We start from the raw sequence: 17,250 nt of genomic DNA, 5'->3' as shown, positions 1-17,250 counted from the left end.
ATCCACAACCTCAAAAGTGGGAACTTTTGTCAGAGACCACGGAAGTACATTTAATTTCATGGACATATTTTACCTTATTCGTGAAAAATGTTTCTTCGTAACTTTACAGCAATGACAATACTGACATTCCAGATGACCTCATCCTCTTATTTTTTCATTTTCTACCTTACATTACCCAACTGGCACCTTGCTTAATTGCTGGCCTTCTTACCAGTTGCTTAGCAGCGGCGTTCTCACAGTTACAGCCAATGCGACAACTTTAGCACGGAGCATTTTGTGGGCGTTCCATGTCAAAATCGCATGACAGCGAGTTGAAAACAGCAAGATTGCTGGTTACTAATTATGTGTTTTCAGAGTTCATGCTAAGCTTACCAGCTACTGTCCCCAGCTACATTTAAAAAAACAAACACTTCCTTTTATCTTTCTGTGCATTTAACATCATTGACAGCACACGTTTAGTGGTTTGGGGGTTAAGTGCCGACTCAAGGGATCTTAGCGATGGACATGGGAGGATGTAAACCATGGCCTTATGCTCCTAAATCTTCTCCCCACCAACAGGTTAACAACTGCACTGGAGATGTGAGAGTGGTATTGCATACAGTATAACCACAATATGGATTGTATCAGTAAAAATATTAAGTCTGAACTCAAACTTCAGCTTGAGACACGGTGAAAGACATGGTTCACATGTAATTCGATCCTTTCGCTAAAAAACACTTTGACATCCTCCCCTCACCTCAATGAAAGTTTTTCCATGTCTACACAAGTGTGTGTCCATAGTGAAATCATAGCCAGCTAATTCTTCTCAAATGCACATAAATAAGCAGCAAATACATTTAAATATGAACGTGAGGGGGTCATGTCTTTCATCCATCTTATGGAAAATAAAAGGAGACATTTCATTCAGGTTTTCACCATGCACTCAGAATGAAAGGAACTTACTGTAATGATACTTTATTGGTTTCAAGAGAGATGGAATTGCACCAGCCCAAAGTCTTAGTTGAATTAACATTTCCTTGATTTAAAGCATTTGACATGTACAGTAGGTAGCGCTACCCCAGAGCCTTCTTACACAAACCATTGAGACATTCAGTTCACTGTTGTTTAGAATCCAGTTTTTAATATTTAAATGAACTATAAAAAGCACATTAAAACATTTTTTTCTCATTTTAGTTACAAAAATGGGTCACCGAAAAGGGCTTCTCATTGCATTCACAGAAGGGTTTGAACAGTGGATGTCTAACAGTTAATGTAATTCTCTCTTTAAAAAAAAAAATCCCCACCCAAAATATATAAACTTAATTGCTTAACCAAGGTATATACAGGGCATAGCATCCTTGCATCTTAAAAGGTTATCAAGAAAGTTTGAGGTATACAACCAAAATAAAAGCCTGTCAGAAAACAAAACAGAAAAAAACAACAAATAGAATTAAATAAAGGAGAAAAAAAATGAATGCCATGATTGCTTCCTACTAGCACAAGATCACAACATTAGTGGGAGATGTTGCCTCAAACGTGCTGGTGTGATACTTCCGGTTGCTTCACCTACTATGGTCAGAAGGGCAAACACAGCAAATAACCTCAAGCTTTGGACTCTCAATATATACAAAGGGCGTATTGTCTAATTTAGCGATAGAGAATTGGTTGAATGCTCACTTTTATTTGCTTCATGACATGTACACAGTATGTGTTGAAGGAAAAAATAAAATAAAACAGAATTATAAATTTATTTGATTTTAATGACATCTTTAACTTACACTGTATATCTTTGAGCCAACATTGAAATTTAAAGAGCCAAAAGCAGAATCTGATACACATGCAAGTTTTGAAAGTGGATTCAGAAATAACAGTATTGTACAAAATAATAATTACAGTTTTTATAATTATCAAAATACACCTTCTTTCTTAGCACCTCTTTATACTTTTTGAGTGTTTTGAACAAGCACCATTGTAGTCGTTTTCATACAGCACCTGGAGAATCCAGAGAGGGGATCCGTGTCGACCTTTCGCCGCCTTCCGACCCCCTCTCTTGGTTACCTCCGATTCACCCTCCTCTGCCACGCATTCAAATGTCCTTCACCTTCACGCCATAACGTGGTTAAGTCATGTGGTTCGAGCCCTACAAGGGCAACAAGTATTTTCCTGGGTTACACGTACATACATGGACAGACATGTTTGCTCTTATTCAAAACTTGCATGTGGCATAGAAAAGGGTGGGGGGCTATAAATGGGGTTTGGTGGTACCCAGAACGTCTCAACTTGACTTGCTTTGCTGGCCCCATCAAGTCCTTTTTTTGTTTTTGTGTTTTCTTTTTTTGTGTGTGTGCGTGTGTGTGTGTTTTTTTTTTTTAATCTAGCCAAGGAAGCAGACAGGGCCGACTTCAAACCCAAACTTCTGGTTAGGGTCTCCAAAGTCAGTCAACATGACATCAATGATTGGAACTTGATCGATTTTGGGAGTATTAATCTCCAACACAGTCTTTCCGTAGCCCTTCCTTGTCTGCAACGACAGAGAGAGAGACACAGAAGCAAAGAGTAAAAATTAGACAGATAAAATACCGGAAGAATTAACACATTTTATTTCTATATCTAACCTTTAACTCTGGGTTCCCACTGCCAGATCTGACAATTAGGTCCGTACATTCACATCTCACAGACCTGGAAATTTTGCTAGTATGTGGCTAGGAGTTTGGCTTTTAGCTCCATTGTTAAAAAGCATAAAATGTACAAAAATCTACATTACTGGCATTTAAAGCTACACTACAGGAGTAAATGTGCTCATACACATGATTGATCGGTGGTGTGGAATAACCTCATTGAGCTTTCCAGCAGCAGTTAATTCACCGCATAAAGCATAAAAAATTAACAATTGGAAGCAAAAGGGGCATAAAATTTACCTTTCTAACCACAGATATTGTTTTTACTGATTCATTTTAGGCTGATTGATGAAAACTGCAGCTTACCGCGCATCCGTCTGAGATGGCCTTGATGTATGGGTTGTTGTCATAGGACATCTCCTCATCGTTGGCGCCCAAGAAGTGCAGCGCCTTATCATAGCTGTCACTGGAGGCATCGTGCCACGCCACAGACTGGTGGCAGCTGTAGGTGAAGTTTTGCCTGGCTGAGGCTGTCAGTAGTCTGAGGAAGGTCATTTGCACCATGTTTATCGAGTTTCCGTCTGCGTCAACATAGGAAAACTGTTGGAGAACAGAGACGTATCGGAGGTTAGGAGCAAATATTCACAAGTCGTTGAGTTTTAGTTGTTTCTAAAGAACTAAAAATATGAAAAATGGATTAAAGAGATGTGTAAAATATACACAGAATCATTTCTACAGGGTAAAATAACCAGCTTGTTCAACATAGTAATAGACAACAATGAAGATCTTCACAGATGGATTCATGCAACAAGCACGAAACAACACTGGTTCAGAATAAAATAGTTTTCTTTACTGGGGTCATTCTTAGTACAGCAGCTTTATTAATTTAGCAATAAAGAATAAACAAACATATTCATGTGTATTGCGGTGCTTTGTCTTTGTAAATCGAGTAGGAAAAGCTTTCAAGTGGATGTGAGGGAAAAGAAATTAGATTGTAGTTGGAAACAAAAACACTTAAAAGTTTCTGATGTTGGACTCCTTACATCATTGCATTGTACTTTTTAATGTGACTATAAAACACACTAATTTCTGCTTTCATAAATGTCAACTTCATGACACTTTTTCATTCTCTTAGAGGAACAAGAATCTACAGACAGACTTTGTCTGAACCTCGTCTATCAGCTCGGTGTCGGGAGGTGTGTTGTACTTTTAATCCGTCAAAGCCGCCTGATGTTCTGTCACAGTTTTCCGTGGTAATACCTGCAGAATGACACCAGCTTGATGAAACAGGACAAACCTGTTTCTTTCTTTCCTGACTACAAGGAATAGCTGATGTTGACTGCAAGATTTCTCTCTGTTCAAGGGCAAAGAGAGGATAACTGGAACGCTTGAATTCTGCTTGAATTCTCTGTGATGTTTTATTAATTTGTTTTTTTCATACAGTATGATGCCTCGTGCAGTAACGCCTACTGCCTTAATTCTCTGTGGATACGGAACATGGATTGTTATCCACAGACACAGACAATAAGTCACAACACTGTAGTGTTTAAGGCCATGGAGTTTGTATGTGCAAATACTCTGGTACATGTCCAACAACTGAAATGAAAAGACATGAAAATAACCAATGGCCAAGAGGTCCACGACGAGTCCTTTAATATAATATAATGCAATGTAATATAATGAGGCCTATATTCCTAATTTGATGTGATATTTTCACAATTGAATCACAGAATTACTATAAAATATTTAAATAAACATATTATGTACTATATGATATTTGTGTTTATGTTCCATATGTTTGTACAAACTATGTGTGCGCTTCACAGGCAATGTATCAAGTGTGCAACATATATCTTTTTTTTCCTACCTACAACACTCAATAGATACTGATAAAATCACGGGGAATCGACCGTTATAACAAATTGTTACAGAGTGTATTAAAAAGAACTAAAAATGAAGTTGTAATTCAAATGGATTAGGTTATTTTAGTTTGAAATTCATTATTGTTCACAGACAAATCTTTGCCAGTTCTGGCTTTGTCTACTATAAAGACAAACTCAAACCATTAGGTAGTCTTTTTTTGTTTTGTTTAGTTTTTTTTTGTTTTTTTTCTATGGGGAGCCACTTTGACAAGACAGTACTAATAAAGAAGGAGCACCACTCAGAGTCTCTAATCGGATACGCAGAAGGATGCTGGGAAAAAATAGAAGAGATGGACCAGGTTTTATGAAAGCTGGAGGTGGTGGATGAAAGAAAGAGAAAAAACAATACAAGACTTACTATTTTACCACGCTTAAATTCACTGAACCATGACCCTGGATTTTCTTTGGGCCATGAAGATATCCTAACCTGTGGAAAACAAAACCAGACAAAGAATAATTATCAAAATTATAATTTGTTATGAAAAACGTTTGTGGGAAAGTTTGTCATTCAGGAGCAGGAAATAAATTCTTTGTATTATTCTTTGTATAATTTGTATAATTTTCTGAAACTTCCCTAATGTCAAATCGTTCTGAACAATCTGCCTCTCTGTAGTGTTTGTGCTTGCACAAAAGTCAACATCAAATCTATGCCAGTTTAGTCCAGAAGCAAATTTAATGGCTTCTCTTTAGGTACAGTCCACACTACAGCAGCGTGTTGACGTTCTGCTTAACATGATGTCTTAATATTTGATGACAAATGACGATTAGAAGGAGACAGCCATGTATCTTGAGGGTGTAAATCCGAAGTCACTTACTCCATTGGACTTCTTATCTGGATGGATGCAGGTTTCGCCCCCAGCTGTAAAGTTGCAGTAGACTTTGAAGGAATCCCCTGAGCAACCTTGGTTCGGATCAATCCAGTACTCGCCTGAGGAGAACCAAGAACAACTATTCAACTGACGTCACAGAAAATGGCTAAAGCACCATTTCAAATTTGAGTGTGACGTATTTCTTGATCTTCTGCGACATTATGCTTAAAGTAGTTTCCCGTCCATTTGATGGGCTCATACACGGTTGGATGTCTAAAGGAAGGTATAGTTTTGACTAACCTAAACCAATCCATAATGAAATGTCAACTTTCTCTATCAGGCTAAAAGCTCCATACAGCTTCTAACATATTACACTATCATGCCACTAATAATCAGACCAGACCAATGAGCAAAACAATGCCACCAGCTCAGTTGGAACACACTGGACCGATCAGATTTAAATGAGTGGTAAAAACCTTTTTAATTTATGTGAACAAGGGAGGTGGACTGAGAGATAATATAATCTACTATTACTTCACTACATGGTCTAAACATCTGTCTCCAAAATGTTCTTACCTTGAAACTCTAGTCTCTGACCATTAATTAATTAGTTTTTAGAGTACCATTTATTGGGGGAAGAAAACAGGATCAAAACAAATTATTCCATATACAGAAATGGCCGGTGCTTCAGGTGTGCACCACCCACACATGTTCCTATTAAAACTCAAACTCCCCAGCAGCCTTTCAGAACTGGAGAAGCTACTTGGATGAGTGGTGAAACTTCTTCAGGGAACTCGACACATCCAGCCGTCCTTGAGTTAGTTTTTTTTTTTTTTTTTGGATATGTCATAGAGATACTACTTCAGTTCTATTTCCAACAGAGATGTGAAGCTCTGAAGGAGGGAAAAACATTTTGTGTCAGTCAACGTTCTCTTATGACTATTTGCTGATTGTTTAGGGTCTTGCAAGTGTATACACTGATCGTATAGTTTGAGATCTAGCGAATTGGAGGCACCTTGTGCCTTTTTTTTTGTGCAAAAATTGTTTTTTGTCTGTGTCAGGCTGCATCCAATCCATCAAGGATTGGTCTGGTCTAGGTGGGTGGTACATGTCTAAGTAGCATCCACATGAATGCCAGGTCCAGGTTCCCCAGCAGAACAGTGAATTGTCCATTGAATTGTTACTTCTCCTGTCTGGCTGCAATGTTATGACTGACATGTATAGATCAAAGATAAAAGTGTATCTTTTACCATCAGGGAACTCTGGGTGGCTGAGCTGGAGATCTTTGCATGTTCTGGCGGGGTTGTTTTGAGTGCCCATGGGGTATTTCATGCGCTCAATGTCCTGTTTGAGGTTGTTCAGTGAGCCAAAGATGTCCTCCATGCCTTCGCCATAATCCATGATGGTGCCAGCTACATCAGCCTGGATGTCACTGGAGCGCTTGGTCTTCTTGGGTGACTGAATAGGAAGGGGTTGGATAACCTCACCAGGTGGGCCCTGCGGGATGTGGTGGGAGAAAATATGGTTTTAGATTGCATCAAAACTGACCTTGGATAGATAGTACTGAGAGAATATTAAATTAGTGAGAACACAGATGATAGTAGTGGTCTAAAAGTACTCACAGGAGGACCAGGGGGACCAATTGAACCAGTGTCTCCTTTTGCACCAGCAGGACCCTGGGTGATGCGTGAATAGAAATGTGTTATTCAATCTGGATTTAAATTATTCAATTGCAATCACACCAAAACAACAACAACAAAAACACATGTACTCACAGATGAACCCTTGGCTCCTTTGGGACCTTGAGGACCCTGCAGGACAATACATATCACTTTAGTAAATTTTCTATGATGGGAGTAGAACCTAAGCGACTGACTGAAAAAAAAAAGTAAAAGACTTACGGGCAGACCAGGAGGACCTGGGGGACCAAGAGGACCAGCAGCTCCACTGACACCCTGTAACGAGATGTGATGAAAGCAAAAATAAAGTAATGAAAGACAGAAACAATGGAGATTATGTTTTATTGAGGGGTATATGGGATGCTCTTTCCCTGAATGGTGCAATTTATATTCTTATCACTCAGTTTCAGCTAGAAATCAACCCAAACACTAAGACACCTATTTCCAAACCCTGAAATGGTAAACTGTGTGAAAACTTTTGAAGTTCTTGAGATCTGACAAAAGGGGATGTTAAAAATGCATTGGACTCAATCCACTTGGAACACATCATCTTAAATAACAAAGTCCGGGGAGGCTGAGGGCCACGGCAGCAATAGGGCAGCACAGAGTAGGATTTTCCTTCATGCCGCTGTGTTTATTTAAAATGGATGAAAGCTGCCATCAGTTCTTTATCAAAATCCAAGTGTATGTCCCTTCTTTCAGTACCTCTTCATATTCAAGATGCTTAGAAAATGAAGACACCCATACTGTGGCCCTCACTAGACAAAACTTAACAAGGTTGCATCTGCTCTTGAGGCCCTTCAAAAACTGTGCATAGATTCTGAACAAATTGTATGAGCAGTCAGAAATGCTAGAATCCCATATTAGGTGAAGAGATGTGTACTGAAAGCCATTTTCCATGGACTTCAGTCAACAGCAAATTATGGTGGCGGCACCTGTAGCCATAGTGGAAGGGCAAATGGACTGAAAATGACAAGAGGTGGAAAGTGAATGGCCTGTGGACCAGTGCGGGAATGGAGTCATCAATCACTTACGCCATCGCCCTTGCCTCCAGGCGAACCCTGAGGCCCAGGCAAACCTCGGTCTCCCTTCTCTCCTTGCTCTCCAGGGGGTCCAATCAGACCAATCAAACCTGGGTGACCCTGCATGACAGAAAGTAATGCACAAAGAACAGTCAAAGATAACGTCCCTTTACCTCGTTTAAAGTTGTTGCGTACATGTCTGACAAGGGCAACCGTATTTTCTTCAATTCACACAGGAGGCTGTGAATGGTGAAGTTTCATTACAGTGCAAATCCTCAAGGATTAAGCCTGAAATGTCTTTCCTCTAAAATGTACAAAAGAACCAAGGAGTACCGTTTCACAACACAACAATTTTGAAATCCTGTCAAATCATTGGGCCTGGTTAGAACTCACCTATTTGAAATGCTCAACATCCTAATATCCTTTGCATATACCAGACACAGATTAGACAGATTTGAGGGATTTGTTGCTTCTGTTTATTTGCAAGTCACAGTAACTATGTGCAAGTTGCAGCCTTGACTGAAATCTGAACCAAATCACCGTCCAGTTTTTTTTTTTTTTTTTCACCGTTCACAGGGTTATCGTTCTATTTCCAAGCTGAGGAATGAACCCAGCTTGCAGTCAAACAAAGGGGGGGGAGAAGCTACACCCACCTTTTCACCCTTGGAGCCAGGGTCACCTTTCAGGCCGGGAAGACCGGGAGGACCCTGCACAACAACCACAGGGGAAGTTAAAAATTAATCTCAAGAAAAGACAAAAAGATACCCAGGACAGAAACTGAGAATAAAGCAAAAAGAAAGAATGAAAGCGGTTTAAAGACAGATGGAAACCATCCATGGATTACAGATATCACTCATGGGGACAAACCTTTGGTAAACAAATACTCTTTAAAAGCAACCTTTCCTCTTGAATAAGTTCTGCATGACTTAACTTAAAAACTGGAAGTAAGGGGGAACTTCTTTGCTACAGTAGCTCTGTCAAAAGTGGAAAACTACTACTTCCAGCAACTCCAATTCCAGTTAGATAGATAAATACTGATGGTGAGAGAGAGCAGGACGCTTTATGCATACTAACCATTGGACCTGGTGGACCATCCTGTCCTGGGGAGCCGGGCAGTCCTTGTTCACCCTGTGAAAAACCATTCAGTTGCAGTGAGCATTATAGGCTGCTGTATTTTTCTCTGGTCTAGCATTGATTTTCTGTGCCCAGCACGATGATTAATAGCCCAAACAGGGAAGAAAAGTGTGCTGGAATAAACAAGCGAAACTAAAGTATAAGCCAAATGGGAGTATTGATTATTCCATGAAGTCTATGATCATGCCTTACCAGTACTTTCTTTTTTTAATGTGTGCACAGTGTAGGGTGTGAGTCTTAGCTTGAGTACGCATGTTTATCTGAGAGTGGAGATAAATGTATAGAGTGTTTGCACAGGGAAGCATTGTTGTTGTAGTTCTGACTTACAACTGGGCCAGGGATTCCACGCAGACCCTCTGGACCGGGCTTTCCTGGAGGTCCCTGGGGGCCAACCGGTCCTGTTTTACCTGCCGGACCCTCAGCACCTGCCTCACCCTGTACGGGGGGTATACAAGACTTGTAAATGCACTTGATGTGAAATAGACTTGGACTTTATTGATCCACAAGGGGAAGTGTTTGGTCACAGCAGTTCAGTTTCACATAAACACAAGTGAAAAGAGGTGTAAGATAGATAAAAATGAAATGAAATTTAAAATACAATGGTATAAGCAAAAATATGCACGATTTGCATACAAACAAATGACAATGACACTTTATACAGACACCATATTCTTTGGCCTTTTGACACGTATGAGTATTTTTATCAAGACACCTCTGGAGCGTGCTTTAAGTTTTAAATCATTCTAGACACTATGCAGTGACTAGGTCGGGCTAAACGGGGACAAGTAAACATGTTATCTTTCTGTTCCCTTCCTTCAAACGAGATTCAGGACAGGATTAACAATAGCTGGTGGTAAAGCCTTCTTATGCCTTTATATGTAGTTCAGGAGAAAATTAAGGAGGTCACCTTAATCTACAGTTGAACACTCACCCACTGTAATCAGAAACACATCAGTATGCAAAGAGACGATGCACAGAGCACATGGAAATAAGATATCAACCCCGAGCTGCAAGGTACTTACAGATTACAGGCTTACTTGCAGAGTTGTAAGAAGTAATTTACTGAATTTATTAAGAACCACTGTGCATTACAGCAGCAATGCTTTCTGCGGGACGCTTAAGGTTAATTTCATTAAGGTCAAAGACACCTTTCAACAACACTACATAATGTTTTTTTTTTTTTTTTTTTAATAAAAGTGATTGTCATGTAACACCATCATTGGAAAAAATATTGTGAGTAAAAAAATAGACTAATACTGGCTTAAAGAATCTGGTTTGTGAATTCATGCACAGGTAACCAGAGCAAAATCTGTCAAAGGAGGAGCACTGTTGCACGCACCAGCTCATGGTAATTTATTCCACCTACCCACAAAGCACCAGAACGTATGTCGAGAATTAGAGTTGAGACAAATTTCACTCAGCTCTGACTCGCACAGAAAAACACGATGACACCTGAGGGCTAGACATAAATAGCGTTGACTCTTTTCGCCCGTGTTGAGCCACGGAACAAGGCAAGAAACAAGTGAATCTCAGTTTTACTCAAATAGGCTGCGTCCATAAATTTCCATCTAATCTACGATGGAAATTCAATTACTTTTGGCTCTTTGTGCTTTTAATTCTGCAAATGTGGGTGCAGCGACGGAGCGGGGTGATAGCCGAGGGACTTGCTGAGATGGCTCTACTGTGTCGAGGATGAATTGATTTTGTTACCTTAGCGCCCTTCTCTCCTTGCCTGCCCTCTGCACCAGCAGCCCCCGGAGGTCCCTGAGGAGGATGACAGGACACACGCTTCAGCATTTCAACATGGCATCAACACACACTACTAACTGTACGACAAGACTGCGCGGACACGTCACCGCTCATCGCTGACCTTTCGCAGCGTTTCGCAGACACACACAAAGTGAGCAAAAATAGCTCGTCCGTGTCATCCGCGGGTTCATTTTTCATTTTTTGAAAATGATTTTGTCAGGTCGTCTCCATCGGCTTCTTGGTATTTCACTTTTATTAGATTCATATTGAACATGTGTCTTTCTTGATAAATACGTAGCCGGGTGCTGACTCGAACAGTGAGGATAATCCAATGTCATCAATTGTGCTACTTAAGTTATGTCAAGATCTATTTGAGTCACTTGGCTTTGTCTGCAGGCAAACGCAATCATGCAGCATCTCATGTAAAGATTGACATGGAAGACAAACACACACACACACACACACACACACACACACACACACACACAGGCTCCCTCAGTCATACCAGTTGGTAGGTCATCTTTTCTTTCTGGCCAGGCTCTCAGAGGCCCGCAACGATTTCTTTCAACTCCACCTCGAGTCTGCCTCTTCAAAACCGCTCTCCATCCAAATTCCACTCTGATCTGGCCGACTGCAGCCTTAGTGCTATTGACTGAGAGCCTATAATGTGAGCTCGCCTCCTGTCTTGGGTCTTTCATCTTCTCCTGATGTGTACCTCTTACTGGTGGTGAAGAGGCAGGCTCTTGATCAGCACAAAGAATTGCAGCGCCGTATACGTGTAGTGGCCAGAGTCGACGTGCTTCTCATCCAGGTTGCAGAAGCACCTCTTTGTTAGATCTGGCCCTGCAGCCTTTGTGTGTTTTTATAAAGGCAACTATTTTAGCTCTTAATTGGATCAAATGGCTGAGATGAACGGGCAAAGAAGCTAACCTCGTCTGCCTTAATTATCGGAGCTTAATAAATTCTTCCACATTTCTTATTTCAAGAAGCAGAGTAGAATACATTTTCGGTATTAAGCCATTAGCAAATCAGATGAAAGTACTCGACTGACCACGCTAAATAAACTTATTGAGAATCAGGAGGAAACAGAAAGAGGATTGTTTTAGGATTGTTTTAAGATTTCAAGGCAGAGAAACCACAAAAAGACCAGAGGGATTTTATATTCAGAGCAACGAGCTGTCAGGGAGTGCCAAGGATCATCTTAGGCTCCCATTTATTTCTTACCGCTTTAAGACCTGCATGCGATAAAATAGCCCCCTTTTCCTCACCGTAATCCCTAGGCCGTTTAGTTTCAGCATATTCTGATACCCTGCTAAATAGTCAGAATATAAATTTCACCCGGCACATTAGAAAAGCAATCAACCCTGGTATAAAAATGCACAACATGCCCAACCCCCCCCCCCACCCACACACACACGCACACACACATACACACACACACATACACACCACCGGACTGAGCTGTGGTGCCTTTCTTTGAAATGCAGGGAGTCGCTTGAGATTGTCGACTTTTTTTTTCTTTCAAATTCGTCAGAATAGCTGCTCATTTTCATGTGGACTTTGAGAGCTTTGCATCCTATTGGAAATATGTTAATGTTCCATCTCTGACGTGTGCATTCGATGAGCAGTTCGCAGCCTTTGATATTTCACACAGATATCTCGGCATCCTGAAGTATATTAAGTATATAATCTGTTTGGATAGAGTGGAAATGACGAACTCAGATTTTAATGTGGTATTTTACCTTACATCTTTAACCCAATATATGCAAATGATACCTACAATTGTTCCTGTTGCCAAGATTTAAGTTGAAATGTTGCATAGTTTAGGCGTTATTCTGTATGTGTTGATTGTGACGAGTCATTTTATTCTAAATTTAGTTTGGTCTTGACTGGTTGGTTGAGCAGTGATCACTGTTCTTGATTAAACAAAATAAAACTCATCACAATCAGCCATGTTCATTTATCATTCATTTATTCATCTCCACAAGCCATCCCTTTTATTCTCATGTTGAAGCCCTTAACAACTTCACCACATCCATGGTATGTGTTTGTTTTGCTCCGGCTGTCAGTCAGACACCCTCGGATCAATACTATGTCAGACCTGCTCTATATCTCTTGCAATCTTCCCAGTGCCACAAGGACGTAAATGAGTCTGGCTCCTCCTCCTCCCACCCAAGCCATTTTGTTTTTGTAAGCCTTTTTCAATTTCTTGCTAAGAGAAAAATAAAAAAAATAAAAATTGATTCATGATTTTCACATCCTGACGTTCATTCCTCAGCAGGCTTTGAGGCGGCTTTTCGTCGCAGACAGTGTAACGCCTCGGCCCCTTAAATCTCCCACTTGGTTTTCCCCACTCCACTTTTTAATGAAAATGAATCTCCGCAGCTTTGCTGCCAAAATTGAGTTGTTGAGAAGGAGTTGTTGCAACGCGGGGCGGAGCGCTGGTCCATTGACTACAGGGACAGTGTGCAATACACAAACTCCCTCCATCTTTTTTAAAATGGGGTTAGCTAAGTAATTCTATATGGACTTGTTTAGTCATGAATTCAACGCTGACAAAAGCTAGAGAATTCACAATGATGAGACGGCAACACAGGGACCATTATCCTGGTCAATCTTAGATTACTGCAGGAAACACACACAATTACCACAGTAAAATTAGCTTCAGTGGATACAGACTTACTCTCTTGCCAGGTGGTCCAGGTGGGCCAGCTTCTCCTGATGGACCTGGAGGCCCCTAGAAACAAGCAAGGACAAAAGAAATGTAGGATGCCATAAAAAAAAAAAAACCCACAATAAACAGTTTATATAAACAAATGAGTCTGCTCTGATTTGAAATCTGATGACAGCACAGCGTGCAGCACCAAATCTTGGTGAGTTAGGGTTAGACATTTAAGGAGCCCAGGATAGCTCCTAAGAGTTAAAACAAATCCTCCAAAAGGTTGAATGAATGACTGCATTGCTTAAAATGATACATACTGAGCTCCCTGGGACACCTTCATTCAATTATTTTAGAGCTAATTGCTGGAAATCAGAGCAACCTTTTATCATTTGCACTGATAAATATTCATAGTTCTGGTTCTCTTATTCAGAGGCTGTTTACGATGACTGCAAAGTCACATTTGAATCTTATTAAATCTACCGCTCAAACATCACGATAGAATTTTTGATTAAAATTAAAGATTTTCTGTGTTTTGCTTGAAGAAAAAGATGAGGAAAAGACATCCATAAACAGGATGGTTCATTACACAGTACCAGCACGCTTTTATTTCTAATAATACCTAGTGAATCTGCACAGAAGATAAGTCCATTTTGACTACACCCAAGAGTATGAAGTAAATATCATGAATTAAGTAAATATAATTACAGTTTTTACTGGAGACAAACCCGCGGTGAACCTCTATATTAAATGAAAAGGCTCTTTCCTCTATATTAACAAAGCAGCTGACTATTGAGATCATTAGATTATAATGTGTATAAAATGGCCCTTAAGTAAAGCGTATACAGTAAACATCATAAAGTACATACTGGTTGACCAGACTCGCCGTCCTCTCCCTTCTCTCCTGGTTCTCCATCAGTGCCCTGCAAAGGAGAGAGAGGTTAGAAAAGTGCGACAATGAATATCTATCCCATGCCAGAATTGCCATGCTGTTAAATTGTATGGCTTTGACTTGATGCACTAAAAAGACCTACTGTGAAATGAGGTTAACGTTAAGGTTCATACTTACAGCAACACCTGGCTCTCCGGGAGGACCAGGGTCTCCAGGGAATCCAACGGGACCCTTTAAGAGAAAGAAATGAGATGGATCAGGGTAAAAAAGTAAAAAGGAACCAGAGATCTTGCTGTGGAAACATAATTTCAGTGAATGCAGGCATTAAAGACATGGTTTGTAATTTAGACAGCGATTTGGTCCTGGAGTACCTGGTTACAACCTCTGAAGTTAACTTGATGATTAATGGTGATTTTGCAAATCCATAAGAAAAGCCCTCCATCCACCCCATTACCATGCAGACATAACATAAAATCTCCCTCAATATAAAAAGCTCTTTTTTTTTTAGCTCTTGAATATGTTCTAGTATAAAATTGCCTGCCTCTAGGCTGTAGAAGATTTTTTTTAGCCAGCGTGACTGAACCCTAGAAAACCTCTCTTTCAGAGTTTGAGAGTGTTTGTTGGACTTACAGGGTTGCCCTTTGGACCATCATCTCCAGGGGGTCCTTTAGCTCCAGCAGGTCCAGCAGCTCCAGGGGGGCCAGCTTCTCCTTTCTCTCCTCTCTCACCTTTTGGTCCCTATAGTGGAGGGGGAACAGTAAGGGGGAGGGAAGGCATTCATTATTATCAGCACCACAAGAGGCAGCATTCTTTTTCGAGAGGCGCACTCAACTGAAATGGGAGATAAAAGCAGACACGCAATCAGAGGCTGCGGAGAAATAGGCTAAAACTGGATCCAAGGATGAGCTCAGTGTGTGTCCAGCCACGACGGATAGTCAACAGCTGATATGAAACATGAGACAGAAAATGTCTTCAAGTGTTTTTAAGCTCCATGAGCTCTTAGATGTTAAGATATACAGATACAAAGAGGAACACTTATATCAAAAGGTGCAATATGCTGCATTTTTAAGAAAGAAAATCTATGCTATGTTCTGGACATGTTTTTGGACTATGGTACAAACTTCTATCTTACACCGATGAGGCATAACATTATGACCTAATATAATATTGAGTAGGTCTCTATTGTGCCTCCAAAACAGTTGTGACTCATCAGAGAATGGACATGGTTCTTCTGAGGGTGTCCTGTGGTGTCTGAGAACAGAATGTTGATAGTGGAGGTCCTTTGGGTCCTATGGGTTGAGAGGAGGGGCCTCTGTGGATCATCCCACAGATACTTGATCAGTTTGGGATCTAGTGAATTTGGAGGCCAGGTCAACACCTTGTGCTGTTTTTCATGTTTTTTTTCTGTAAACCATTTGTGTGTGTGTGCATCAGGCTGCATCCTGCTGAGGATGGCTACTGCGATCACGGAGTATCATTGCTATGGGGTGGGGGTGCCTGGTCTGGTCTAGGTGGGTGATACATGTCTAAGTAACATCCACATGAATACCAGGTCCAGACGTATAACAATGTTACTTATTTCTCCTGTCAGTGGTTTTAATCTTGTGGCTGATTCACATTCCCTGAACTGTGATTTGGAACAATTTGTCCATGATTGTCCTCGACCAGATGACAAATAACATCTCGTCTAATTCCATCTACTGTATAGCTTTAAAGCCACATAAAAGATTTAGCTAAGGCAACATTTTAATCCCTGATTATACATATAACTTCTTGTTTGCTGCAAACACAGGCTTGCTTTTTCCATTTTTTGCATAATACTTTTATTATTCTTTGAAAATGTGTCTATTATCAGCATTGTTTGTTTCGGACGTGACTCTCCAAGAGACTAAGAACAAAAATCAGATTTTAGTCACGAAATATAGTGTCTAGTAAACATAACACATGAACAAACAAGAAACACTGAAGCTTGTGATGGGATGATGGAAACTAAAACAGCACGCTGACTTTGGAAATGTCAATGACACCAGCAATTACACAGAGAACTAGTAGGGGACACGATGAATGCTTGTAATCACACTCTTCTGCCACTCCCACTGGAAACAGGCCATTGTTTCAATCTGCGGTTCTACTTCAATTATGGTAAATGAAGCAGCAGAGATAATAAAGCTTTCAATGGTGGGTGTTTTGGTAAAAGAAAGGAAAAAAAATAATAAATGTTTGTCTGGCAACAACATGAGCAAGTAATCTCTTTGAATATATTAAAATGAACTCCATGACATTGAGGAGCCCTTACTGAAGTGCTAATGTTAAAAACTATGGCTTCATTGCAGACCTCAAAAAAAGGGGCAAATCACAGCTCAAGCTGTAGTCAGCCAACGGGCCGTCTGGTGTTTTGATGCCAGCTTGCTTCATGGTACCTCCAATCATTGTTCTTTAGGAGAGAAGCACCAGGCGTATCCTCCTGGTAATTATGTCTTAAGAGTCTGGGAAGAGACTCAATTTGGCAGGCCATGTGGACACGGGGTGCACAGCAGGGGAGACCCGCTGTGATGAACTACCAGCCTAAAGTGTGAGGAGCAGTTACTTTCACTGTGATGAATATACAGTGTCCCTCTAATTTTAAAAAAAGCCCCTTCTCATTAAACTGAAATTTGTTCTACATTTACATAAAGCTATCCATTAATGCAGATGCCATTCTTGGCAAATCCACAGTACATCACTGATTTAAGTCCAGCAGTAATGGAATGTAAAGCTAATTGAGATTAGATGCTACTTGTAAATTCT

At 40.4% G+C, this 17,250-nt stretch overlaps 1 protein-coding gene across 4 annotated transcripts in view; it reads right to left on the bottom strand.

Moving 5' to 3' along the window:
* Positions 1–1,093: 1,093 nt before the first annotated feature.
* col11a1a (collagen, type XI, alpha 1a) overlaps positions 1,094–17,250 on the bottom strand; it is a 70,431-nt gene continuing 54,274 nt past the window's right edge. For all 4 annotated transcript variants that reach the window (XM_047568101.1, XM_047568104.1, XM_047568102.1 and 1 more), the window contains 17 exons: positions 15,094–15,201; positions 14,641–14,694; positions 14,441–14,494; positions 13,596–13,649; positions 10,874–10,927; positions 9,491–9,598; positions 9,104–9,157; positions 8,683–8,736; positions 8,042–8,149; positions 7,230–7,283; positions 7,104–7,139; positions 6,951–7,004; positions 6,579–6,825; positions 5,335–5,447; positions 4,878–4,946; positions 2,964–3,197; positions 1,094–2,500 (listed from right to left, as the gene is read on the bottom strand). In XM_047568101.1, the coding sequence (XP_047424057.1) occupies positions 2,354–2,500; positions 2,964–3,197; positions 4,878–4,946; positions 5,335–5,447; positions 6,579–6,825; positions 6,951–7,004; positions 7,104–7,139; positions 7,230–7,283; positions 8,042–8,149; positions 8,683–8,736; positions 9,104–9,157; positions 9,491–9,598; positions 10,874–10,927; positions 13,596–13,649; positions 14,441–14,494; positions 14,641–14,694; positions 15,094–15,201 (1,602 nt within the window). In that variant the 3' untranslated portion in view covers positions 1,094–2,353. The remainder of the gene's footprint in view (positions 2,501–2,963; positions 3,198–4,877; positions 4,947–5,334; positions 5,448–6,578; positions 6,826–6,950; positions 7,005–7,103; positions 7,140–7,229; positions 7,284–8,041; positions 8,150–8,682; positions 8,737–9,103; positions 9,158–9,490; positions 9,599–10,873; positions 10,928–13,595; positions 13,650–14,440; positions 14,495–14,640; positions 14,695–15,093; positions 15,202–17,250) is intronic.

This window comes from Mugil cephalus, chromosome 18 (genome assembly GCF_022458985.1).
Source record: "Mugil cephalus isolate CIBA_MC_2020 chromosome 18, CIBA_Mcephalus_1.1, whole genome shotgun sequence".
NCBI lineage: Eukaryota > Metazoa > Chordata > Actinopteri > Mugiliformes > Mugilidae > Mugil > Mugil cephalus.
The sequence above is the reverse complement of the archived record's forward strand: the minus strand, read 5'-3'. Positions and strand labels throughout refer to the sequence as shown.